This window comes from Varanus komodoensis, unplaced genomic scaffold, assembly GCF_004798865.1.
Source record: "Varanus komodoensis strain SLA01 unplaced genomic scaffold, ASM479886v1 scaffold6_4, whole genome shotgun sequence".
Taxonomy (NCBI): Eukaryota; Metazoa; Chordata; class Lepidosauria; order Squamata; family Varanidae; genus Varanus; species Varanus komodoensis.
Genome location: NW_025336347.1, coordinates 21,300,256 through 21,322,398, shown reverse-complemented (window position 1 = coordinate 21,322,398; position 22,143 = coordinate 21,300,256). Strand labels below are relative to the sequence as shown.

The 22,143-nt window shown below is 48.3% G+C and overlaps 1 protein-coding gene and 2 non-coding genes across 3 annotated transcripts; 2 read left to right on the top strand and 1 right to left on the bottom strand.

The window, feature by feature from the left end:
* LOC123034607 (L-amino acid oxidase-like) lies at positions 1-20,140 on the top strand. Its single transcript, XM_044452100.1, is given in 9 exon segments — positions 1-71; positions 1,128-1,294; positions 7,107-7,312; positions 12,523-12,635; positions 13,601-13,668; positions 13,671-13,801; positions 15,125-15,193; positions 17,536-17,672; positions 19,269-20,140. Coding segments are annotated over 8 exon segments (1,608 nt in total). The 5' UTR covers positions 1-71; positions 1,128-1,281; the 3' UTR covers position 20,140.
* On the bottom strand, positions 2,380-2,467 carry TRNAY-GUA. Its single transcript is given in 2 exon segments — positions 2,380-2,415; positions 2,431-2,467. It is a non-coding gene; the product is annotated as a tRNA-Tyr (tRNA).
* TRNAY-GUA lies at positions 5,477-5,563 on the top strand. Its single transcript is given in 2 exon segments — positions 5,477-5,513; positions 5,528-5,563. It is a non-coding gene; the product is annotated as a tRNA-Tyr (tRNA).
* Positions 20,141-22,143: the final 2,003 nt, after the last annotated feature.

Here is a 22,143-nt window from a genome sequence, read left to right as displayed (position 1 = left end):
TCCAAGCGCTGTGCCGGCACGGGCTGTGGATCGGCGGCGGCTGTGACGCGAGTGACGGAGCCGCAGCAGAGGTATTCAAGAGCCACGTGCGGCTCCGGAGCCGCGGGTTGCCGACCCCTGGTCTACGGCAAGCTGGCTCTTATCCATTAAAACAGGGGTGGGCAACTCGCTGGACCACCAGATGTTTCAGCCCACAACTCCCACCATCCATTAGCACTGGCTATGCTAACTAGGGCAGATGGGATTTGTAGACCAAAACATGGAGGGCCACAGGTTGCCCATCCCTGCATTGATCAGAACAGACCCATAAAGTTTAGGACTGCTGATCCAATGAGTCGCCTTCTTTTGAGATTGGGTGGGGGAGGGGGATAACTTACAAGCTGCTGTTTCTCATATTACAATGCTATAGTGGCAAGATAAGTGTCATCCAGCCAAATTATCCCTTTTTGATACAGAAGTCCTATTTGGGTCTGAACCTGGCAGCTTTACAAATGTGTACTGTTATTTATAATTCATTTGCATGTACCTATGTTAGCTATTGTCATAATCAACTAACCACTGATTCAGTATGTCCTATACGACCACATTTAAGTGATATAAGCAGTTCTTTTCTATATTAATATTACATCATTATTAAAATTATTATAGTGAGAGCTGATGTAGGGTAGGATAAAAAACTGAGCCATGGATCCAGAAGGGCTTGCTTGGTTCAGACTGTCTCTGCGATGAACTAGGTAAAATTCAGTCCTCTGCACTTCCACACAGAAAAGGCCATGCAATTTGCAGCAAGCATTTTTCTGTCTGACCTTTCTCCTATTTCAACATGCGTAGGATTAGGCCCACAGTGGCCTTGTCTTTGTAACTTGAATCAATTAATAACTTTTTTTTAAACAGTGATTTTGTGACTGACTCCTGAGGACCGTAAGCGCTTAAGAGCCCTGCTAGAGCAAATGTTCACTAGCGTCTTCTCCCTGCCTCCGCGGCTGCTGTCTTACATAAGTACACAGCTTTTTTCCCAGCGTTGGAATAATGAGGATAAACCTCAGTAATTCACCTGCTCTCTTCCCAGGACTTATTGATCTTTATCCCCCCTTTTTCCTGATCTTATGCTTTTTGTTTGTCCGCAGAGTCCAGATGCGCAGGGCCATGTGATGTTTTCCATAGGCCAAAAGGCAACAGCAGTGAAAACAAGCGAACCTTTTGGCACCTGCCAATGAAAGCGAGGGTGTTGTGAGTCTCCGCCACACCTCTTGCATCTAGCAGGGCTCCAGCCGTGGGACCATGGCCAAGCCCAGTAAGTGTGCACAGTGGTAAAGCCTCAACAACTGATTTTGTGTAGTTTATAAGAAAAAAGCAAGTAAGGAGAGACACAATAGAGGTGTTCGAAATCATGCACAGTGTGGAGAAAGTGGAGAGGGAGACATTTTCCCCCAAACACTCAAATCCATGGTCTTCCCATGAGGCTGACTGGTAGGAGGTTTAGGATAGATAAAACATATAGCATAGTTACACCATGGAATTCACTGCCATAAGAAGTAGTGGTGGCCACCCATTTGGATGGCTTGAAAGGGGACTGGATGAATTCATGGAGGAGGAGGCTCTCCATGGCAACTCGCTTTGCTGGCTGCATCCTACCCTCGTTTCCAGAGGCAGCAGTCCTTCTGCACCAGTTTCTGGGGAGCTTGGGCAGGGGGAGGTTTCACGGCTCTCCTGCCTGAGGGATCCCACGGATAGCCGCTTTGCCGACACGTGAATGAAGCGCCGGATCGGATGGACCATTGATCTGATCCAGTGTGGTTTTTCTTACGCTCTTTGGAGACCACTTGCCACTTTTGGTGTCTGGCCAGCTTGCACAAGTGAAGGTGGAGGTGGCTTGGCAGATCTTAATTTTTGGAACTCTAGCCTGCCCTGTCATCGCAAGTAATTAAACTAGTTCCGTGCTGGCTTGGAGGATCCATTCTGGGGGCGTTTTGGTGGAACGGAGGGGCATTTGATCCATGGACTGTCCAACAGGATTGGGACTGCACTATGAAATATTTATTTTCATCAACAGGGGCTGAGCCTTAATTAAAGAACAAAATCCTTTTGGCAGCTTTTGGAAGGGGAGAGGCATAGATGAGAAAATAATGACCTTTGAGTATAGTCCAGCAAAATGCCGAGTGTGTTTGAGCTCCATTGATTTCTGTGACCCCAAATATGCTGAGGCCGAAGAGTACTGGGTAATATTTACAGAGGTTAATTAGGTTAGAATGGAGCTTACATTCTCATTAGATGTTCATGTGATAGGTCAGTTTAATTGCAGACTCATTCCAGAGCATCGCACGTGAAAATGCCTCCACTGAGCAATTTGTTCAAATGTTCTGGCAAAAAAAAAATCTGTCCTTCGAGCCGGAATCGAACCAGCGACCTAAGGATGACTTTGGTAGTGCTCTACAGTCCTCCGCTCTACCAGCTGAGCTATCGAAGGGACATGTCTGAGCTGCTGGGTTGCTCCTTCTAACTTTGGGTGTGGCACCTTTAGGTGTTGAACTGGATTTTCAGTTGGCAGTTTTGCTGGCCAGCAAATCTAAAAGCTAAATGGGGTGGGGCAGGGTAGGGTATCGGAGCACCTCATTTCCAAGCATGTGGGTAAGAGAGATCTGGTAGATGTTGGGCTGGATTCAAACGTCATGATATTTCAAGTTGGCCCATTAAAAGCACTGGATGGGTGACGGGTCTTCTCGAGAATCTGAATCCAGCCCATTAGGTGCCGTGGCTTTTGAAATGTTCCTCGGGCAAAGCTCAGCAGCTATGGAAAGGGACACTGGCGCATGTATGAATTAGCCACTAGCTTTTTTTCCAACAAAACCCCATGCATGGATATGAACTGGGTGGTGTTGCTCTTCCCCCATGGAGAGAAATACAGCATGGTGCCTTTAAAAAATGTGATGGGTTGTATAAGGCTGCATTTGCTTTTCAGCATCCTTTGGGTGTTTTGCTTTTACAAAGTCCTGGTCAAATGGTCCCCAACCTTTTTGGACCTGTGGACACATTTAGGGACCATGTATACCGACATAGAAGGCAACTTGCATATAAGATAAAGTCAACATTTTGGACTGTTTTTCTGGTGTTTCTCCTATGTTGAGCGTGTAAGATGACACCCAATTTTTGTGTTGCTATTTTTGGTTTCAAGGGTCATCTTATACACCGGGATATATGTCAGCCAGAAGCTTCTAGGGTCTCACGATGTAATCAAAGAGCACCTCAGTTTAGAAGACTAAGCAAATTATCCCGCATGGTTGGTCACTTTGGTGCTAGTCTATACCAGTAAGAAGTTTTTTTATGAGTATTAATAAAACAAGTTTGTCTTATTATCTATCTGATCTTTTTAAATGATGGATATAAAATGATGACAATTGTTCATCTGGCATATAAGACGACCTCCCCTCCCCGCAATTTTTGCTTCCTTGCTCTCAGTTCCAAGGGTCAACTTACATGCTGGGTGTATCTGGTATTCGAGAAACCACCACAAATTGGCCTCTCCCCGTTGCGCTCTCTCTCAGTCCCCACTCCCCATTCCAGCCTGGAGCCTCATTATGTCCTTTCCTCAACCCATTTCCTCACTATTTCTCTCCCTTCCCAGCCCCTGGCTTTGTTTTTCCTCTCCTTTCCCTTATTGCCTTCCTCTTCTTATCCACCATCTTTTCCTTTGATTTTGCTTCCTTCTGACTGAACAGTTTATCAGTGGCAGATTCAGGAACAGAAAAGGGACATGGGCTCCCCAACATTTCCCAGTATGTTCAATAAACAGCTTTTTAACAGAGCAAGGAGTGAAGAGCTCTGCAGGCGCCATCCCCGTGCCTGTCGGCTGCTCGCTGGAGTCCCTTTCCTAGATTGTATGGTATTGTATTGCTTGTAATTGACATTTTTATCCATTTGCTTTTCTTTTAACATGATTTGAATTTGATTAATACAAATTAATGATTTCCTTTATCGTCTCATGGTCCCTTGGCTGTATGTTTCTCCCGTTTCAGTGCAGGATATTACATTAAGGTCTGACAAATGCATCATCTGACGGTGGTCCGTAGCTCCGTGGAAGCACTTCTGCCTTGCATGCAGAAGGTTCTAAGTTCAGTCCCTGGTGTTTCCTGGGAGGGCTAGCAGAACTCTTAGCTGGGGACCCGCTGCAAGTCAGGTTCAAGGATCCTGACGTGGACGGACCTGTGGTTTGGATCAGTGTGTGGTAGTTTCCTGTGTCCCATTTTCTACTGAAATCCTAGACATTCATTTGCTTACTGTAGTCAGATATAACCAATCCTGCAACTCCAGCAGACGGAGGCAGTGGCTTCAGGCTGCAGATTTTGGAGATTGTGAAAGAACAGCAGATTCTTCTCCGTTTGCTGTAAATTTACTGCCTGGGATGGGAAAAGTGTTGGGGTGGGGTTGTTTTGGTGCTTGTCTGCCTGGCCGTGGGGCTGGGAGAGGATTGTTGGTCTGGCTTGAGCAGCAAAGTGCCACAAGGCAGATTTTACAGAATGAGAATGCACAAGCCCCCTGCAGATGTGTTGCTTCTGTTTGTCGGTTTTTGATTGTGAAATTGTTACCTTATGAAAAGCTTGTGTCCGCTTTTGAAACAGGTGCAGCTTCAATGCATGCACTTTCCTTTTGAGAACGAGGGGCGCAATTTGTATGCTAAGGTTGCCAGCTCTGCCCTGGCTGCAGCTGAAAGCATCTGAGAGCCAGTGTGGCCTAGTGGTTAAGACTGCGGACTGGGACGCGGGTGATCTTGGGTTTTAGTCCCTGCTCTTTGGGCCAGCCACAGACTCTCAGCCTAGCCTACCTCACAGGCTTGTTGTTGCAGGGGTAGGACTGAGAGCGGGAGGAGGAGAATGATGTGCTCTGAAAAGAAAAGGGCAGGATGGAACTCAAAGCAAGCGCCCAAGCTGAATGGGAGCGTCAGCTCCTCTACACGAGGCTTTTAATGTGCCATTTTCCCAGGAATCTTCTTCAGGATTCTTTCCCGAATTAAGATCAGCTCTTTATATGTGGTTTTCTCCTGGGGTTTTCCCATCTCTGCCTTTCTATATGTTCCGTTACACAACCATAAGACAGCACTGTGGTATAGCACAACTACAGAAATCTGTGAGTTTCCCATAGCATGGTTTCCAATTAATAGTGTACTTTGCTATTTTTAAAAAGCCACGGAAATGGCTGCAAAGCACAGGCGAGGCCTGGGGAAGAATGACCTCATGCCACACACCTGCCAACTGCCATGTGTGAGAGATCACAAACGCACAACCCATGTCTTGTGAAGGAAAGTATTCTGGCAAAGGTACGATAATGGCAATGTCTAGAACGTGATGCAAGACTTCTGAATAAAGACGTGGAAACTCAAACTGAAATTCCAGTCCTGCATCCTGGAGGCAAATGCTTACCTTACTTTAAAGGGACTCCAGATCCAACATGTAAAAAAACAGGACAAAGATTTGGATGTGTCCCTTCGATAGCTCAGCTGGTAGAGCGGAGGACTGTAGAGTGCTGCCAAGTCATCCTTAGGTCGCTGGTTCGATTCCGGCTCGAAGGACAGATGTTTTGCTTGAGAAAAATGGTCCAGGTTTCCCTACAAGCCACAAATTGTGGTTTCTCTTGTTACTGTAAAGCATATGGAGAAACCTGATGAGTCATGGTGAAGTTTCCAAAAACCTGACGAAATTTCTCAGGTCATTTTTTCAGCCAGGTATGCTTTCCGTACTTGGTCTTGAGGCTGCTGAGTTTCATCCTCTTTCTGTTGCCTGTTTCTGGACTGACTGCCGGCGTGGCAATGCAAGGGGGAAGCACTGTGTCCATTGGTCACTTTGCCAGCATCCCTTGCAAGAGCCACGGGCTCCTGCCGGGTGGGAGAAAGCACTTCCTCGACCCCCACGTCCGACTAGTGGAGTGCATGGAAAATGTCAACTCCTCAAAGACAAAATGCTCCTTGGGGGAACGTAACCGGCATCCTGCACGGTAGTTCTTGCCCTGTGAACATCTACAAGGCTTCTGCAAATGGGGAATGAAGGGTACTAGGATAGGGAAAGCTGATATATAAGATTTAGAAATATACCTGTTGAGCAGGTAAGCATCCAAGCAGACGATATTAAACTTTAAAGCACCAGCAGATCCCCCAAAGCTGGCAGGATCACTTCCTCTCAGCCAGCTGCAAGAAAGCCACCAATGTCTTGCCACCAGTGGTCCCTTTTCCAAATGGCAGACCTGTCTTTGCAGCTGTGACCCTGCTGGTGAGTTGTCAGCTGCATTCCTAGCTCTAGGAATGTCAGCTGCCTGTATCCGTCTCTGGGTAAGCAGTATCCCTTGGGCTAGCTGTCCACAGAAGTGCCAAAAGATATGCCGGTCACCTCACTGAACGCATCTTGACACTAAAGCTATCACCTTCATAGCAGCCGCTGACAGGGAGTTGCAGGTGCCATGTAAAAACTTCCATTTGGGGCATTACTGTGTATTTTTCATCAGATAAGCCTGAGGGTTCTTTGCATCTCTGTAATAGGAAGGACAGATCTTGTGTCTCCATTTTATCTGGGTAGTCCACATTCCATTTTTTAAAGCACCTTTGTACATTGATTTATTTAAGAATCCCTCTCATCTTCATCATCATAATCCAGCTGCTGTGTTGCAGATAAATCTTTGGCTATTTCAAGACTGACAGAACTCCCAGTAACTAACCTTGCTCAGTTCATAGTGTGGGAGAAGAGAAAGGTGAACTAGATACCTCTGAGCAATTATGCCACCATCTTTCACTGCTGAAAAAGCCCACCAGAGGGCAGCAAAGAGTGCAGTTTTCAGTGCGCACACATGCAGGTGTTCTTACTCTCTTGGATCCTGGCTGGTGGTTCTAGAAAGATCTTCAAAGGTGTCATGAGCTGAAGGCTCCCAAAGAGGCCAGTCTGTCCCCATCTTAAAAATCTGTCTGGATGGTCAAACACAAAAGAGATATAGCAAAAGAAGTATATGGGACTGATCTGCTTCTCGGGGTCTCTCTAGGACTGGTGTGCTATAGTGGTTAAAAGTGCCGAATGGGGACGTGGAAGATCCAAGTTGCTTGTCTTCCCTGTACGGCTGTGTCTTTCCAGTGCTTCTGGGCCTTGCTGCCCTGCTTGTCATGCAGAGCAGTCCTCGCCCCTTGGAGAGCTGCTTCGAAGACCCGGAGTACGGCCAGCTGCTGGAGATCGCTAAGGATGGGCTTGGGAAGGCTGAAAAGCCGAAACGGATTGTGATCGTAGGAGCCGGGATTGCTGGTCTTACAGCTGGGAAAGTGCTGCTGGATGCTGGACACCAGGTGAGGAGAGGAGAGGAGAGGAGAGGAGAGGGCGCATTGGCAGGGCTGGCTGGAAGTTGCTGCGAGTGGAGGAAGGCTGCCTTGCTGTGTAGCAGGGACTCCAGACCTTTGGTCTGGGGCCCAAATCCAACCTTCCTGCAGTCTCCTGGTGGCTTCGTCCCCTTTCTCCAGCTATGAATTGTTTGGTGGTTGTACAAAAAAATGTACAGGCCCTCCCGCCCCATTCTAAATGGTTGAAATCCCTCTCCTGTGGCCCTTACTGGCTCCTATGGCAGTAGGAGCTTTCCGCTGCCATGAGCGCCTTTGGGAAGGAGGGTCGCCCTCGTGCTGGAAGAGCTCTGCACTCCTGTTTCCTGCCAGATCCTTGCACATTTGGGAAAGCCAAAGGCTGGCAAAGCAGGTGTCAGTCTTGCTCTCTGCAAACCACAGCTTGCAATCTTGGGAATGTATTGGGTTATCCCAAGAGCTTATGCAGTGTCTGTACCGTGCTAACCCGTGGTTAGGGCCAAAAGCAGGATTCCTGCTAGAGACAAAGAGAGAAGAGGTTGACTTCTGATGTACAACCCTAATTTGAAAGAAGCCCCTTTGCATTTCAAGTAGCCAAGCCCAGCATCCACGCCCCTGTGGCAGGACTATCACTTATGCCAGCCCTGGGCCCCATTTAAAGAAATGCTTGTTCCAGGTGGCTGAGCCTGAGAGTCACCAAGGTCACTTCCCACCCTGCCTCTGACCTCACATCACTCCAGGGCCTCGTGGGAACTATGAACAGCTGCCCCAGATGCCAGTTCCACGAACACGGCTCCTGTTGCTATCACTGCCACCCCAGGTGAAGCCACCAGGGGGTGCTCTGATGTGGGGATGGCGCCACCTAGGTGGTGGAAGCTGGAGGCTCCGGAAACTAGCCCTCCCTGGTTGGGGGGTCGCATGTGGGCACAGCAGATGCAGCGCTGCGGAGGCAGCCAGCTGTTGACGACGTCACCTTGTGCAGCACAGATGGGCAGGTGGGGTTGGGTGGGTTACATAGCAGGAGGTGGGGCCCTTCTCTTCTTGGGCATGCTGGCTCCCGTTTACAGCCAGGTGCGGATAGAAAGGAGCCGCTCAGCAAAGGCCCCGTTCCCCGTCCCCTTCCCCCTGCAGGCCTGTCTTGGACCAGCGTGTTTGCTGTATTTCTGTCTCTTGTCAGCTGAACCAATCGGCATGACTTAAATGGGTGCTTCCTACAGCCAGGCAAGCCCCTGTAAACGACGTAGAAAGTTGGGCAAGCCATACAGTGTGGAGTCGTACACACTGACAGGCAGTGAAATATGTGAATTGCTCACATGTTCCCTTTCAGGTTTTGCAAATGTTGGTGAGCCTTGAATTATTTGTGACCTGGAGGCCATGGTGCAGAAGAGGACACAGAGTCTGGAAAATAGTTGGAGGGGACTTAAGAGGGCATCTAGTCCAACTCTTGGCTGAAAGTGGGATCTGGAATGTAATGAGGAAGGGAAGGATCCTGTCCTGCACCTGCTTAAATGCCTCCATGGAAAAGGAGGCTATTTATGAAGCAACTCAGTCCATGAGGCAGAATCACCTCCTATTTCGCTGAAAGCAGCTGTCCTGCAATTTCTGCCTAGCCATTCTAGTCCTGACTTTGGGAACGGCAGAGAGAGAAACATATTTAGGGAGGTCAAAGCAAAAAGCAACTTCAAAAGGATCTTTCCAAACTTGGGAATGAGCACTAAATGGCCAATGTGACTCTCTTTAAGCAACTGTAAAGTGATATATGTTGGGGTGGGAAAAATCCCAACTTCATCTCTATGTTGAAGGAGTCACCCATCACAAAAGATTCTGGGGTTGTGCTGAACAGCTCAATGAAAAAATTGACCCAGTGTTTGCCTGCTGTGAATAAGCACTTTCTGTGTTTGGGGATCGTTACAAAAGGAAGTTTCCTTTAAAAATGCCAGTATCCGTTGACTTTCTAAAAATACGTGGCGCAACCAAACTTGCAACACTTGCTAGGCTGCTAAATGTGTTAGGGTTCATGAGGACTGGCATGGTGTTGGCGTGTGCGTGGAAATGGGTGCTTCATGGTAAGAAGGGCACCCACAATCCTCAAGGCAGATAGGGGAAGCTTTTGGGGTACCTCTGCCAGCACTCCTTGCCATTGGAGAGAGCTGATGGGAGTTGCATCCAATAATATTCCTGGCTTGATGCTTACGTTTTATCAAGAGGTCAGAATTATCTGTACGGCAGGAGAATTTGGAGGAAGGACAGAATGGATTTGGCCTGCAGCCTCTGGGTCACATGGGTAACTTGTACCACAGCCATCCTTTCAGCCAGTGCCGTGATTAGAACTTGGATCGGTTGTCTGGAGCTCTGGGTTCTAGTTCCCCTTCAGCCATGGAGCTCGCAGGGTGACTTTGGGCCAGCCACAGACTCTTCGCCCAGCCTACCTCACAGGGTTGTTGTGAAGATAAAATGAAGATGAGGAAGAAGATCATGTGAGCCACTGTAGGCTTATTGGAGGAAAACAATGTGGTATATAAATTTAATAATAATAATCCCCCCAAATCAAAGAAAATTCTCAAAGAGTGACATCATATTAGGGATTTATTGCACTATATTTAGGAGTATGTGCAGGATTTTATGACTCTTTAGATTTCTGATAGCCAATGTCATAGTCCAGTGTTCCCACAGAAGCAGCCATGCTGGCAGATGGTTGAATATGCTTTCCTCTGTGTGGACTGTAATCTAGATCAGAGTCTTGATTGGCCTATCAGTAGAGTTGTGGGTGATTTGCAGTAGGTCAGGCAAGGGTCCTGACTCAAAAGGTTAAATCCTATGCACGTTTAGGCAGAAAAACATTCCTACAAGTCCCAGCATGCCCCAGTAAACCATGCTTGGTAACCATGTGACTTTGCATCACTCAGTCAGGCTGCTGAAAGGAAGAATGCTTGGACTAAGCCAGAATGGACTTTTCTGTAAGCTCAGTTTTGCTCTGTCCTGAAGACACATTCCTGGAGACCTGTCCTTTCATCCTCGGTGCATTTCTGTTTGTGCCTGGCTCTAATTGGGGCATCTTGGGTTTCCAGCAAGAAAGAAAGTGGATCTGACAAGCCTGAAGTCTGCCCAGTTGTGTTTCTGATACACACAGAGCTGGGGGCCTGTGCTGTGCAGCTTCTCACCCCAAACGGTTGCTCCTTGCAGTGACTCATTGGCATCAAACTGCGTAGTTTCCCATCAGAGCAATTGCTCATGAGATCAGGCAGCTTTATTTGCAGGTGCATCAGTACCTCTGAGGCTCCTAATCAACAGGCAAGGCTGTCCTTCCCCTCAGGGGCTCTTGGGTAATTGCTCCAAACAGCTGCTGACATGTGTGTCAATTACGAGTCAAGCTGTAGAATGAACCAAATTCTCCCACCTGTCTCTTGGCTGGCGCTTCTCTTCTCCTTTTTCTTTCTGAGCTTGTGGGGGAGGGGGGCGTCCTAACGCAGGGGCCTGATGGGCACTTGCCCCTGGGCCCCATACTAATCTGTGTCTGTTAACCCTTGGGAAATTGGAAAACTTCCAAAATTAACAGTCGTTGTAGTTGTCGTAGGGGCCCCAGGACACTGCTTTAATGCTGTTAAGACGGCCCTGGGATGGTGGGGACCGATTTGTCTTTTTGGCCCTCCCAGCCCAGTGCCTGCCAGGTTGTTTGTCCCACAGCAGGGAATGGAAGGATCCCTGCAGGCTGCATGTGTGCGTGCACGTCCCAAGACCTGTGGAGCAGGGCACTGGCATAACACTGATGCCGAGGGGAATATTGGGAAGGGAAAGGCGATATCACAGACCCCATATCACTCAGACGTAGGGAAGCTAAAGAAAAGCCATTACCCACAGAGCAGGGATCGTTCCCAAATCAATATGCAGGGATAAAGCCAGTTTGGGAGAAATTCCCCAGGTCCAGTGTGAAAAGGTCCAAATGGTTCTTGAGAGGATGTTCAGTGCACTCATCCCTGGCTGGCTAGGCAAGGGGGATTATGGGCTTGTTCTGCACATGTTGCACTGGTCTTCCACCTCGAATCCTCTTCCAAGGTAACCAGGGTAGTTGACATAACCCTCCACCTCTCCATTTTGGGCTCAAAACCTCTGAGAGAGCTTCGTGACTGGGTGGCCAAGTTGAGCTCGAGCTGCTCTGCCTACCCTATACAGCTGGCCAGTCCCCCTATCCCAAAGTCCCGTCCTCCCCTCAACATTTGGGCATGTGCCCTCCAAGTCTATTGTGCTCCTCAAGGGAATTTTGCCCCCCGCCCCCCATGTGAGAAGCACTGCTGGATGTCAACCTGATGTCCTCTAGGTGGTTTGGACTACAGTTCCCATAAACCCCAACCAGCATAGCCACTGAGAAGTTGAATTCTGAAACAGTTTGAGGGCAGCAGCTTTCTTCTCCTTTCTCTTTTGGACAGGATAATAAACGTCAGCAGCTCTGAAATGAGCGAACAGTCGCTCACATGAAGAACAGACCTTAACTGGTCCTGTGCTGCAGGACGATGGACCAGGGCTTATAAGCCGCCGGGCACCCATGGCGTGTGCAACTGGAACAGGATTGTCAGGACGGCTTAATTTTGGCTTGTAAGCCACCCTGACAACCCACGCCTTGTCGCTGGGGTTGTTGGGTGCATGACGGATGGTTGTGTTGTCTGAACCCCGTCTGCGAGACTCACCTGGACAAAGTCCATGCTAGGCATAATTAGGAATGGAATAGGAAATAGAACTGCCAAGATCTGGCTTCCCTGATCCAGATCTTTGGTGCAACTACACTTGGAATGTTGTGTTCCGTTCTGGTCACCTTCCCTGAAAAAGGACATTATTCAGTTGGAAAAGGTACCCAGAAGGGCAGCAAAAAGGGCAGGGGACTGGGAGAGCACCCCGAAGAGGAGCAGCTACAAAAACTGGGACTGTTCAGGTTAGAAAAAAGCCGAGTAAGGGCAGACCTGGTAGAGGTGCTTAAAATAATGCATGGTGTGGAGAAAGTGGAGAGGGAGGCATTTTTCTCCCTCTTCCATGATACTTAAACCCCGGGTCATCCCATGAAGCTGAGTGAGAGAGAAGGTTTGAGAGAGAGAGAAGGAAGCGCCTCACAGTTCCTGAGTCCTGAACATCTGAGTCCTTAACTTGTATAGAGGAGACATTTTGTGATTATCCTTAAATCTCACAGCAACTCTTCTGATCCTTTGTGCTCCCAGGTGACAATCCTGGAGGCCCGCAGTCATGTGGGAGGCCGAATGGAGACATATCGGGATCCTGCAGGGAACTGGTATGTGGATTTGGGGCCGAGGCGCTTGCCCTACAGTCACCGGTAAGAACTGATTAGTGTCACCCCGTGGGAATGTGCTTAATGAACTTAGTTGCTGTGTCCCCCCACTCCAAACAGTTGGATTGCTCAGTTACTGAAAGCAACAGCTTTAAGCTAAAATATGTCAGCGGTTTTGGCCCTGCCACTTTTGCTTCATCATCACCGGAATAAGACCCCCGAGAACTATGGTGAAATGGAGTTCAGTCCTCAGGCTGAAAGAAGTTCAAGGTCCAGGGTTCGAGTTTGACAGAATGTCCAGCGAGTGGGTGGAATGCTTAGAACTGGAGAATGATCCCAGCACAGGCTGGGGGGCTGCCAGGTTACAACCCAGAGATCCCCCTTACGCCTTTGAACCATTCTAAACGGAGGGGAAGGCAGCAGTGGTTTCCCCAGCCTTGTCAGTCACACCCTTTCCCCAGTTCATTACAGCAGGCTGGGGGAAGAAGGAACTGTGCCAAAATGGGTGGGAAGAGCCCCACCTGCTTCGGCTCCTCATTCTGCAGTTACATGAAAGGGAGTATCTTTGGGCTGCACTCTGGCAACCTTGGCAATAAAGTAGAAGGTACTACAAAACTTTGTTTTTGTGCTACAACCCTGAGATCTGCCAAGCACAGCCTTACGGGTAGGATTAAAGAGTGTTGGGCCTAGGAGCTTGTTCCGAGTGCTGTCGCAGCCCTTCCACACCCAAATCCCTGCCTAGTTGCACCAGACTTTCTTAACTGCAGCAGTATCCACAGGGCACAGAAAAGGGACTTTGTCGTTGCCATTGTTTGCAAGCAAATCCTTGCTGAGCGACCTTCCACCCCTGCTGTGAGACTATAAATTATGCAGGAAAATTAACACGTAAAAGAAAAGAGCATAATAATAAATGAGAACATGGTGTCTTGTATCTTTTTAGCGCCTCTGCTGCCGTCTCTCTTCTTACTTCTGCTCTGTGATCTGTCCACTATTCCCATCCTGCTATACAGAATTGTCCGGGAATTCGTTAAAAAGTTTGGCTTGAAATTACACCGTTATTCAGATGGCAATGGCAATGGCAATACTTAGTGAACAACATCCGAGCTCGAGTCAAAGACGTGGAGAAAAATCCAGACATCCTGGGATATCCCGTGGACCCCTCAGAACGAGGCAAGTCTGCTGTGGAGCTCTATTACCAAGCACTGAGAGCGGTGAGTGTCAGCTTGCGAGCTCGTGACTCTTGTGGACGCAGTTGCCAGGGGATTAGCAGAGAACTATCCTGGCTTGCTTGTGCAGGAAAGTCCCTGAAGGCCATCCTGCGGGTATCCTTGTGCGGCATCTTCGGAGGAGGCCTTCTTGGTGGTAGCACCCTGTCTGTGGAACTCTCTGCCTCAGGAGGCTTGCCTGGTGCCCGCTTGGCCGTCTTTGCCGCATTAAGCAAATGCCTTTCCATTCTCCCTGAGTTTCTCTTCCTCAGCTCTCCCTGCCTTGGATATATGAATGGAAGGCATATGGACACCACATTGAAATGGAAACTTATCTGGATATTTGGTCCACTTTTACTGAAGCATTTATATAATCGGTAGACAGTTGTATGCATTTCATATGAATCTGTGCCATATGCTTTTCAAGTGCCGGCAGGTATCACATTTGGGGTCCTTTCTCAGGTACCACTGAAGGAGGCCAGGGGTGCTGCACTGGTGACCCTGGCTTTAAAATAAAGCCAGGTTAAATGCCAAACTGGTTTTGAGCAGTACTCATTTCCTGGGGAATGGCTCATGCAATTGCTTCCATGCATGTGGCCATAAGCATCCTTTAAGTAGCTTCCACATTTATGAGTGGTTATAAGGCCCCCCAAAAGTGACAAAACAAACAGGATTTCTGTGTCGATGCTTTTATTCTACGATTAGGAATCTGAAGTACTATCAGGTAAACATGGTCTGCGGTTGTTTATTTTTTCAGCATGGCTAAGAGTCATGGTGTGCCTGGGGGCGGGGGTGACTTCCAGGTCACAAAGAGGGAGCCCAAATATATCTCTTGCTCCAAATGTTGGCAGACACAGTGAGCTAGGCATGATGGGGAAAAGGCCCTGCTCCCATCCCACCCAGAGACAGACAGGCACATCAGGTTGCCGTGCACAATTAATGACTCGGGACCATGCAGGAAAATGCCTGTCTCTTCTGTGTTGCAAAATGAATGGAAGATGCAGCTCTCTCCATGCAGTGCCGTGCAGATGGGGAACACACCCAAAATAGATGCAGATATGCAGCACTGCGCCTCCAGATGTGCATGATTACGTGGAGGTGCATCACGGACCTGATCTGTACACCACCCCCAAATCTAGCAAGTCTCGATCTAGCCTCCCTTCCTGGCTGGATCAGCCCTGCTCACCCCACCCACTTCCTGTTTTTGGCCTGCTGTTTATCACAACCGGAGGTTGATGGGTTGGTTGTTCCTTGAAAGAACAGGGCACAGTATGCTGCAACAAGGATCCTCCGCAAATAACCTGCCTTTGTTTTGCTTGCATCCGCCAGATTGAAGAAGACTTAGAGAGATCAAATTGTACCCATGTGGTTGAAAAATACGATGCCTTTTCTTTGAAGGTACGGAAGGTTTCCCTTCCAGTTTTACTACTATAACTGGAAGATAGAGAGCAACCTGTTTATGGCCTTTCGCTGCAGGAGGTGAAAGACAATTCAGCATCTCTTCCCGGTCCATGTAAAGAACTCAGCTGGAATGGCAACTGAGCCTTACCCGGTGTCGGAGGGGTGGCAGACAGCATCCTCCATCCGCCTGAAGGCAGCAGGCTCGCTTAGGGGGCACCAGCCAGGTCACATCACACACAGAGCGTTCTGTGCTGCAGCACTGTGCAACCGTTCCTCAGCCCCGGCATCTTCCACCTGGGGCTGCTGACTCCCTCCGCCTCCTGGTAGGGCCACCACTGATGATGGATGAGACTGAACTGCCACTGTGCAGCATCTCAGATTCCGACATCAGATTCTGAGATTCAGCCCTCCAGATTCCAGTTCGTCAGCCCTGCACTGGTACAAACTCGCTGTAGTGCGAATCAAACCCACTCGCGAACGTCCATCTCAAAGAAAGGCCCAGATCTGTGCAAATTAGAAGTGGAGAAGTACAGCATTCTAGTATGATTTGCACGAATTTGTTGTATGATTGTTGTTACAGGCTTCAGATGTGCCCAAATCACACTAGACTAATTTTTGCAAACCTTGTCTGCTTTTGTTTAAAATCACAGCGTGTCTCAGAGATGGAAGGCCGTGAAAAATCTGATTCACAAGACTGGAAGTGGGCAGACAAACCATCAGGCCCAAATGAACTGGATTGCCTAGTGTTGCTTTGCGATGTGACGCCACTGAGATCTGCTTCCCTCTGCAGCTGTCTCACGTCACGGGCTGATGGGGCAGGGTGGGCAGACCGACGGGGAGTTCTTTGTCTTGCCGTGTCTCTTTCGGCACTCTTACTTACACATGCACGGCCCAAGTTCTTGTAGCTTTATAAAGGCTTGCCTTTCCGCCACCAGGGGGCAACCTTGTTGTGTCTATATGATGCCCAAAATAAAAATCAACGGAGGGCACGATCCCAGGCATGTTGTGACAGAAAAAAAGGCTTACAATGCCCAGCCATCATGAGAGTCATGCCACTTCTTTCTCTCTAAATATGCAGGCATTGCCCCCTTGAGTGCTTTTCAAAATGCAGCTCAACATTTAAATGAGCTTATTTTATAATGTGAGTTTTAATTAAGATTATTTTATATGGATTTTAACTTGTTTTATCTATGTTGTAAGCCGCCCCGAGGCTTCGGCGAATGGGGCGGCATAAAAATGTTTTAATAAATAAATAAATGTTCTTATGCGCCATCAAGTCGTCTTTGACCCATGGTGATCCCATGCACGAAAGCCCTCCAGAGTCCTGTCCTTCACAGCCCTGCTCAGTTCTTGCAAACTCAAGGCTGTGGGTTCCTGTATGGATCTCATCTTTGGTCTTTCCCTCCTGCTCCTGCCTTCAGCTTTCCCTAGCATGATTGTCTTCTCCAGTAAGTCTTGCCTTCTCATGGTGTGCATGAAGTACAACAGGTTCTGTTTCACTGTTCTTGCTTCCAGGGAGAATTCTGCCTCAAGCTGGAATTTAAACACTCAAAATGTGCCAAGGTGTCAAAGCCTGGAGCCTACATTTTAGTCCAAATGCAACGTTCCAGTTTGGAAAGGGATCCAGGGTATAGCCAAGGAGATCAGTTTTTGAGACACTGATCGTACAAGTTTAAACTTCCAAAAGCAAACCTCAGCTTTTGGGTCTCCACATTAAAATGTGTATAGTGAAATTTGGAATGTAGTTTTTAAAAGCTGTTAATGCAAAACTTTTAACATTTAGTGGGTATGTCAGCCTTTCAGATGAGGCAAAACATTGTTTAAGCTTCAGCAGTATTTTAAATGAATGATCATTTTGGCTTTAACCTGTGTAATGCCACTACAATGGAAAAACCAAAAGTACTTCCACTTTCCAACCACTAGAGAAGTAGAAAATTCTGAGTGCAATTCCACATAGTTGCATATAGAATTTCATTCCCATTCAAAACTCAGAGGATCATGTCCCATATACAGAGTGAGCAGGATCTGAAGTCTCAGATATTTTTTGCAATTTAAAAAGTCTTCAAATACACACTTTTCACAAAATTCACATTTTCAAACCTTACCCTGTGGGTGGAAGTGTCCTTTCTAAAAATGCCTGTTTTCCCAGTTGAAGAATGCATGGCTTTTCTGATTTAAAAAGAAAGAAAAGATGCTCCTGTTTGAGAATGCAAACAAGATAAAACAAGCTTCGAGGAAGAATCTAGAGCACCTCAGCAACGCAAACATTCCAAGAGAATGAAATCTCTTCTTTTGAGTGCCATGACGTGATATCTTTATGTCCTTTGCTAACTTCGCAGGAATATCTGATTGAAAAGGGGAACCTGAGCCGTGCAGCAGTACAAATGATTGGAGATCTCATGAACTTGAGTGCAGAGTTTTCTTGCAGTTTCATTGAGTTTCTCCGTGAAGTTTTTCTGTTTACTCGGGAAAAGAGGTAACGAAGCAGAAAACCAAGGGGGAAAACCAGTCTCTCTGAATGGTTCCAAGTACTTCATGTTGCTTGGGTTGAACCAAGAGTATTTCATTGAACAAGCTCCATTCATTTGACCATTGATTAGAACATTTGAGAATTTTTAACCTATCAAGCATGCATAGGAACTGTAGGCAAAAGAGCAGAATTGTGCCGACAAGCTTCCTTGAACACAGTGTCATTTCTCCCACATTCCATTTTTTTAAAATCTCAAGTTCTCCCTGTCCTTTTTATATAGAAGTCTGTGCATCTTTGCAACACCTTATAAAAAATCAACTGTTCCCACCTATTTTAAGCCCAGGGTTGCTTTGGAAGCAACCACCTGTTTATGAAATACATATAGTTGTGAAATATGGATGCAGATTTTCATTAAACAAGTAAGAAGCAAAAAACTTAGCTGCCCCTTTCTGTGGTCATGTAGAGGGCAGAGGATGCACTGCAGGCCTCCAAGTTGTCTTAGCGAGTGACACATCACTTCCTCTTCCTTGACCAAGAATGCATTTTGCCAAGGGGCTTTTGTGAAGTTCCCCTCTCCTCCTGTTCACTAACCCCTCCTTCCTGAGAGATTGAGATGGGGGCAAAGCCGCTTCAGTAAGTCAAACAGTTTTCTTGTTGCAGCAAAAGCAGCCCTTGTCTACAAGATGACTGGGGAAGGCCGCTTCAAGCCAACTGTCTCTGGTGCTCTACTTAACAAGCTGAAAGCTGTGAGATTTTGGCTTGCCTGTAAGAAACAATCCTAGCTGTCAGATCTATATGAATCATACAAAGAGGGGAGGGGAGGGGAGGGGAGGGGCATGTCCTCACATATGCTAATTTTCATATTGATTTATATATAGAGATGCAAATTTAGAAATATCGATGCAAATCGACATGTAGCCTTCCCACAGTGTGAGAGATGGTGACAAGCCTGTCTGTTCAGCCGGCTGTCCGGAATCGATCTGCTAATGGGTCTTGTTCATGGGTCTCAAACTACGGCCCGCGGGACGGATCCAGCCCACCATGGCCATCCATCCAGCGCTTGCTGCACGGGCGGGGAGACGGAGGCTTGTTCACTTGGAGGCGGTCTCTGAGCGAGCCACCAGCACCACCGCTTGCCTCCCGTACGTGCTCGGGGTGGAGGAGGTGGTGGCTCGCTTGATTGGAGATGGAGACCTCTGAGCGAGTGAGCCACCGCCGCGCGTGCCTGATGCCGCCTCGCATGCGCCCGACAGCACCTCAGCGGCCCACACCCCCAGGCCCCCCCCACTGGCCCGCGGCAGTCACCGCATCCTTTCAACTGGCCCCCTATTGAAAAAGTTTGAGGACCCCTGGCCTTGTTCCTCTCTCTTCTTACGGTTCTGCAGCTTAAACCAGGATTGCACAGGACAGCTCTGAAAAGAAAGGGCTGCCTTCTGGAAAGAGGACACTCAGTTCTCTTATTCTGTGGTCCCTCGCTTGCTGCACTGTCTCAGGTTTAGGGTTGCAGAAGATGGGACCTTTTAGGAAGGGACCCTCGGTTCCCGGCTACTTCTTGGGCAGGTACATCCAAAATGAGCCCTCTCTCCTTTCTTTACTCTCCAGGTTCGATGAGCTTGCTGGCGGCTTTGACACGTTGCCACGCGCCTTCCACCAGTCCCTCCCCGCTGCTACGGTGCTGCTCAACAGCACAGTGGTGCAGGTCCTCAGGGAAAGAGATGTGGTGTCCGTACTTCACCGCCCTTCCAACTCCCGGGCCCCACCAAGCACCCTCCAGGCGGACTATGTCATTGTCACCTCCACCGCGGAGGCCACACGTCTCATTCAGTTCCACCCAGCCCTGTCGACCGCCAAGACCCAGGCACTACGCTCTCTGCACTCCACGGGGGCCACCAAGGTAGCCTTGGCCTGTACCAAGAAATTCTGGGAAGAAGAAGGGGAGGAGGTCTATGGTGGAACATCCATCAGTGACCTCCCCTCAAGGATCACCACCTATTCCAACCAAAACTTCTCCAACGGCCTGGGAGTCATCATAGGCTCCCAAACCTACGGGGAAGACTCCGAGTTTTTTGCCCCCCTCAGCCCTCAAAGGACAGTCGAGGTGGTCCTGAGGGATTTAGCGGCCATCCACCAGCGCCCCCTGGAGGAGCTGAGGCAGCTTTGCAGCCAGTGGGTGGTGAAGAAGTGGAATCTGGACCCTCATGCGATGGGGGCCTTCACCCTCTTCAGGCCTTACCAGCTGAGTGAGCATGCTGCAGCCCTGGCCGGCAGTGAGGGGCGAGTCTATTTTGCTGGGGAGTACACAGCTTTGCCACATGGGTGGGTCGATACGGCAATGAAATCAGCCTTGAGGGCAGCCAGGGAGGTCCATCGGCACTGCAGTCACAACACGGGAGACCACATTTCGGATACAGGGAGTTGCAGGGAAGCTCAAAACCTCATTGATCACTTGGTAGGAGTGATTGGTTTTATCTGAAATTTACCATGGATGAAAAATTGACTGGCTGGTTTTGCCTGCTGTGAAATCCTCCTAGTTATATATAAGTTTGCATATATAGATATAAAGTAGGATATGCACATTTTGTGCAGATGTGCTTCTTGTGAGCCTGCTCACTAAAAGCCCTTCTCCAAAGTCAGTTTTCCAATGTTGGAGGTCCACTTGGTGTAGTTCTTTCTGCAGCAGCTAGAAAGCAGGGAGGCAATCCAAGTCCAGAGCTCCAGCTCTGTGGTTGGAGCTCGAAGGAAGGAAGAAATTCGAGGAATGCTATGACACATTAGATGCTGCCTTGGGGCTGTAGGAATATTCTCCCTGTTGTGTTAAGTGATCCTCAGCTCCCACTCTGAATTAAAAGCTTGTCATGCTGGCTCAGACCAAGCCCCGCTTGGCTAGTATTCTTTGTGGGAATCCCTACAAGCACGACTTGGAGGTCCACTGGAAATACTTCATGGATTCTTTGCCCCACCTAGAAAGAGATTTTGCCTGGCATTTTCTCAATTTGTGGCCTCCAAATTGAAACAGATGAAAATAAAAGGTTTATCACATCATAGTATATGATGCAATGTCACATGTTATCAGATGACGGAGTTGGTCTGTGGATTTTCATTCTTTTGTAATTTCTCAGCAGACATCCAGTGATACCTTTTTCCTCTCCTCTCCTCTCCTCTCCTCTCCTCTCTTTTTTGGGGGTTGAAAATGTGTCTGGACAGAGAATGCTTGGAGGGCCAGCTGATCTTGACGGTTCCATCAGTGGGCAGAGAGGGTTCCCCTGACATGTACTGGCCTGTGGTGCTGGTCACATGATCTTGCAAAGCTCAGCCCCACTGTTTCCTGGCCCAGACTGAGCAATGTTCCCATAAGCCCTTCATAGCACTGCAGCTCAGATCTCAGGGGGTGGGGCTGCCCAGCCCCTCTCACTGTCTTGTAAAGGATTCAGTTGACATCAGTTTCACCAGGGCTATCAAAAATGGGGAAGTGAAATTGATGGCAAACTGTAGACTTCAATACATTGCTGTTGGTGCGGTAAGCAGCTTTCAGCAGATGGTAATCACCTTTGGGGTATGATTTTTGAGGCAAAAGGTATTATTATTATTATTATTATTATTATTATTATATAATTAATAATAATCATCAGCATCCATAGTGGACAACTGTGACTTGCTGGTGATGCCGAATAACAAGTTTCATTGCCCATATGAGGCGGGGCAGATGGGAAGTGTTCCCAAGAACATCTAGAAAGAACAGCCATTCTGTAGTTTTCTCAGCCCTGCTGGCTTATGGTCTAAAATTCATCAGTGGGAAGACAATGGAAGAGGAGAATGGGGAAGACATGGGCAGACTTGGAATTCAAGGTGCCACCACCAGTCACGCAACCAAAACTAGAAACATGCAGCTGTTTCCGATACGGTATAGGAGGGGTGGGTAGGAAGCAGACCTCCAGATCTTTTGGGCCAACCCCCAGCTTTCCTGACCGATGGCCATGCTGGCAGGGCTTCCGGGGGTTGGTATCCAATACATCTGGAGACCTTCCTTCTGCTCCTCTTTCAGCAGGGTATGGGGACTAGTGTGTTGAAGTCACACTATACACGCTTACGCTTACGCAGGATGGGTGGAGAACACATCCTTTCTAAAGCAGTGCATGCTTTGTTTACAAATCTTAGGGCTGGGAGAAGGAAGAGCTGTTTTGTTCAGCACAGGTGACATCAGGTATAATACAGGTGCCAACACCAGTTACGCAACCAAATTCTACACAGCACTAAAGCTTGCTGATCAATTTCCTGTGTACAGATCCCTTCACACTGAGTGCCCAGAGAATGCACTTCTCCCATGACAAGCATTTCCTGGAAGAAAGGCATTTAGATCCCCGATACGTCTTCCCTGACCTCACACCCTCCCAAGATGTCAGGTGCATTCTGTGCTAGCATGGCTGGAGCAAATGGGAGTTGTAGTCGAACGCTACTGAAGGGCAACAGGTTGTGGAAA